At 54.0% G+C, this 4,167-nt stretch overlaps 1 protein-coding gene across 1 annotated transcript; it reads right to left on the reverse strand.

Annotated features, from left to right (window-relative positions):
- Positions 1-1,287: 1,287 nt before the first annotated feature.
- B3GALT5 (beta-1,3-galactosyltransferase 5) lies at positions 1,288-3,055 on the reverse strand. Its single transcript, XM_006916732.2, has 2 exons — positions 2,895-3,055; positions 1,288-2,223 (listed from the first exon to the last, which is right to left on the reverse strand). The coding sequence occupies exon 2, from the start codon at positions 2,221-2,223 to the stop codon at positions 1,288-1,290; it is 936 nt and encodes a 311-aa protein (XP_006916794.1). The 5' UTR covers positions 2,895-3,055.
- Positions 3,056-4,167: the final 1,112 nt, after the last annotated feature.

Here is a 4,167-nt window from a genome sequence, read left to right on the forward strand (position 1 = left end):
GCTATGATTGGGAGCAAGATGGCCTTGCTTGTAACGGGGCAGTGGCTGAACGGGCAGACCCTTGCCAAACGGTGCCTCGTTTTCACACAGGCCTGCAGAACAGGACCCCAGGGAGAAGAAAACTGAAGGTTAAACCCCACACCACAAAACCTAGTTGTTTCTTGGCCGCATGAGGAATTCAAAGATGAGCTCGGTTTATGCTTGAGAAGTGGACACAGGAAGACCGATCCCCCCTCCCCGCCCTACGCCTGACCAGGGCTCACTTCAGCGCTCAGTGTCCCAGGGGGACCTCGAGCGCATCTTGACTTAAAACCACCTGAGTTCCCAGAAAAACTCCCAGAATCCTTCACAGACCGAGCCTTGCGCCCAACTGCCCTCCAGTTTGAATTTCAAGACCCAAGGTACAGACCGAGGGAGGGCGCCCGGAACAAGCAGATGGGAAGCCACACGTGACTCAGAGGCGTCGTGCTCGCGAGGAGGTCATGTGTGGCCGAGAAGTCTGTACACAGGGCCAGGCTTTGCGGTGATTTCTAAGCCAACTGTATAAAACGTGGCTTCCGTCTGGACCTGGCCGAGCTGCGGTCCCTACAGGCCACCGTCTGAGACATGCTCTGTGACGAGCTGAGTGCCACCACGCTGCTAACAGTGTCCGGCCAGATCCACTGCAGGAATGAAGGGAGCTGGGGGCCTGTGTTCACCCCAGTCTCAACACTAAAGAGCACAAGGGTTGAAAGCTAAGGAGGAGGGGACGCCTGTCCGGCCATTTCAGGAGTCCCCCCCTCCTTAGCTTTCAACCCTTGTGCTCTGAGCCGCCTCACCACCTGCCCTCCGACAGGAGGGGGAGACCGGGTCGGGGGCATCAACTGGACTCTGAAGGGCCTCGAATTTCCTCCCCGCTCTGATGTTTGTTGGCTGTGAGCCATGGGACAAGCTCCTGTACCTCGCTAACTGCTGTTTCCTCCTGTGTCACTGGGGATGACAACACCTTCCTCACACAGAGTCTGGCCCCGGAAATGAGAAAACGTAGGTGTACATCAAACACCTAGTCAATGGTGCAGGTGCTCAAGAGATGGAATCCACTGTCACTTGGGGCCCTCAGTGGAAATCCATCAGCGTTTCCTTTGTGCTTACATTCTTGTTTAGGTCTGGGACTCTACCTGATGACATCCTGACTGTCCTTTCTCCCTCCCTACCCCCGGCGATTCCCAGCGATGCCATCCGAAGACCTTTCAAAAGCCGTCACCGCGGGTCGTCTGCAGCGTGTCCAGATGAGCCGCTGGGCTCCCCTCACTCAGCTGGACACTCTTCCCCCACGGAATTTTCCAGAGCCTGCCAGTATATCTGCATCTTCTGAGGCTGGATAAAATGGCAGGCCACGATCTTCTTAAAACGGCACGTGGAAAAGTTCAACCCGTCTGGGAAGAAGGTCTGCTTGGAGTGAAGCTCCTCCAGGCCGATTTTCAGCTTTGCGAGGCAGAGCCCCACAAAGACATCTTCCAGTTTAAGGAAGGGGATGCTTCCGGCGACGTCATACACCTGACTCGCGACGTCGCTGGAGAAAACGTAGCCTGTGCCGGAGCAAAAAGGTGGGTACCTGTCCCACGGATACTCGTACTTACTGACAAACCACTTATTTTCCTTTTCCCTAATGGGAAATTCGTTCATTTTTAAGAAGCCGGTGAAAAAACGCGTCGTCCTGTTTTTCTTGAGCAGCAGCTCAGTCAGATAGTGGATGTTGACAAACATGTCCGAGTCTGTTTTCATCACGAAAGCCGCCTGAGGACAGAAGTGGTGGATCCACTCTATCCCCATCATGGTCTTCAGAGTCAAGTTGAAATAAGCGTCCACAAAGTCCTTCTGGATGATATCGTGATACCGCCAGGCTTCCTGGGCCACCGCTCTCGACACGTTCTTACTGGGGCTGCTTCCCAGAAGGAAGAACGTTTTTATCCGTTTTCCCATCACGACCCTTTCCCTGCCCCACGTGTTCCGGATGACCAGGCGAGCGAACATCTGTTTGTGGGATGACGTCACCAGCAGGACGAGGAAGGGGGGGTTCTGCTTGCAGTCGATGTCTGGGAGCTGGAGGAACCTCCCGTCTTCTTTCTTGAAAGCAAACGGCACTTTTTGGAGAAAGGACAGATCGTTCACGCTGAAATACACACAAAGGGCTCCCAGAAGGACCAGGGACATATACATCAGTCGCATCTTCACAGCAGCCATCTGAAAGGAACAGAATCAAATGGTGAGACCTCAGAAACGGCAGGCACGGCTTAGCTTGACCCAGGGAGGCTGGGATGGGGGAGGAGACCCACGTCTCAGGGCTCGTGTTTCAGAAACTCGGGGACCTCGCCGCACGCAGAAGGGATGCCGGGGTCACCGCGAGGCACAGAGCACCGCCAGCGTCATTCACTCCACGCCACACGCTCGGTCAGGACCACGGGGACTGGGCGCTGGTGCTGGCCCGAGGCTCACTGTCCTTCCCCACGGCGGGTCTCAGATTCCTTCCGTCGAAGCCTATGGGACCACCTCACTCGCTAGCTCCTTCGAGCTCTGCCCTCCTACGGCTCCATAATGAAGTCCAGCCAGAGAACCTGCGAGGCTGGAAACCACGTGTCCCAGAGCTACGCGTACGGACCGCCTGCCTTCTCCTCCGACGGCACGAAGCCCCATCTGATCCCGTCCATACAGAAAAAGACCAGTTTTCTAATTTGCACAACTGCCTTAGAATTCCACCTGGCTGGCGGTGGTTGTTCTTTTGGTTTGTTTTTTTTTTTCGGTTACCCTTTTAAATCTCATCTGATGTTCTCGCCTTGTGCCCACCCATCTCTGTCATTCTCAACAAATCCCGGCGATTCGCATTAATGACAGCATCATGAAAGCAGATAGCTCACGTTTTCCTGGGTCAGGTGAACATCTGAGTTGGAGACCAAGCCCCACGGCAGGTTCCACGGGGCGGAGGAGATCCGTTCCAAAGTGCCGTCGGCTTTGCCGTTCTGCACGCTCACGTTCTGGGCTTGGTTCCTTTACCCAAAATGACGGTTTTCTTCCTCAAGCATCGCTATAAAGGACAAACAAAGAGAACAGCACCATTCGAACCGCTCACGCGTCATCCGTGCCCAAGTGTCTGCCACCCGTCTACCTCGAGGACGCTGCAGAGCCCTGCCCCAGCCTTGCTTTCTCATCCGCGAAACGGGTACGACCAAGCCAAATGCCACCATCTGCTGCCCCTGTCCGCGACAGCAGCAGCAGGAAAATATCTGGCCTAAAGGCGTAGGACAGCGCCCAGAGCTTCGCAAGGACGCCCATGACAGACACTCCAACTACACATGCTGATGTCGACCTTCTCTGCACAACAGAGTGGCTGACGCTTCGAGAATTTAGCACAGGGTTGGAATCCATGGATTCGCGACTCAGCGTCGTCTTCAGAATATCATCCTAAGTGAGATGACAGAGGGGCCAGAAAGAAAAGAAACAGACTGAGTAAAATGAAGAAAGGGTTGGTTATTTTGATGGTAAAAGAAGACCTCGAATTTCATCAAGTTAAAATTCTGTCCCGAATATAATCAAATACATTGAGAAAAGAGTGGAGGGAGCTTTCCAGAACGAGCTAGCTCTCTGGAGGCCGGCTTAGTCCAGCTCCTGATCTTCTCGGCACCCCAGGAAGCGCCTGTCCCGCTGGTGCCCCCACCGCTTTCAAAGAAATCACCACGGGAGTCAGAGCCAGTGCGCGCAGGATGCTGAGAACTCTCTTTCTTCCTTTCTGTGTGAGATTATGGATTTGCAGGGCTAGAATGTGTCGTTTATTTTGAGAAGGGGCGAGAAGGGAACATCACATTTTTCCCCACAATACATTGTTAAAGTTGCCTCAACAGTGAACCCTAAATTCTCATTCCCCCAATTCGCCTTTCTCAGGATCCTTCACAAGGATTTCGGTCCCCAGGGGTGGACACTTGGCTCTCTGCCTGCAGTGATCTCTCACTAGATGCCAAATGGCACCCAGGAGGCAGAGTGAACACTCTCCCTGCTGACAGTAGAGGGACCAAGAAACAAACCCTCCAGAAGTTACGCCTCACAATCCCATTTACAAAGCATCCGCATCTCTGATTGAGTCTCTGTCGTGTGCTGAAGAACGCGGGACCCAGCCTTCCTCCGGAGGTGGATTTG

This window comes from Pteropus alecto, unplaced genomic scaffold (genome assembly GCF_000325575.1).
Source record: "Pteropus alecto unplaced genomic scaffold, ASM32557v1 scaffold97, whole genome shotgun sequence".
Classification (NCBI taxonomy): domain Eukaryota; kingdom Metazoa; phylum Chordata; class Mammalia; order Chiroptera; family Pteropodidae; genus Pteropus; species Pteropus alecto.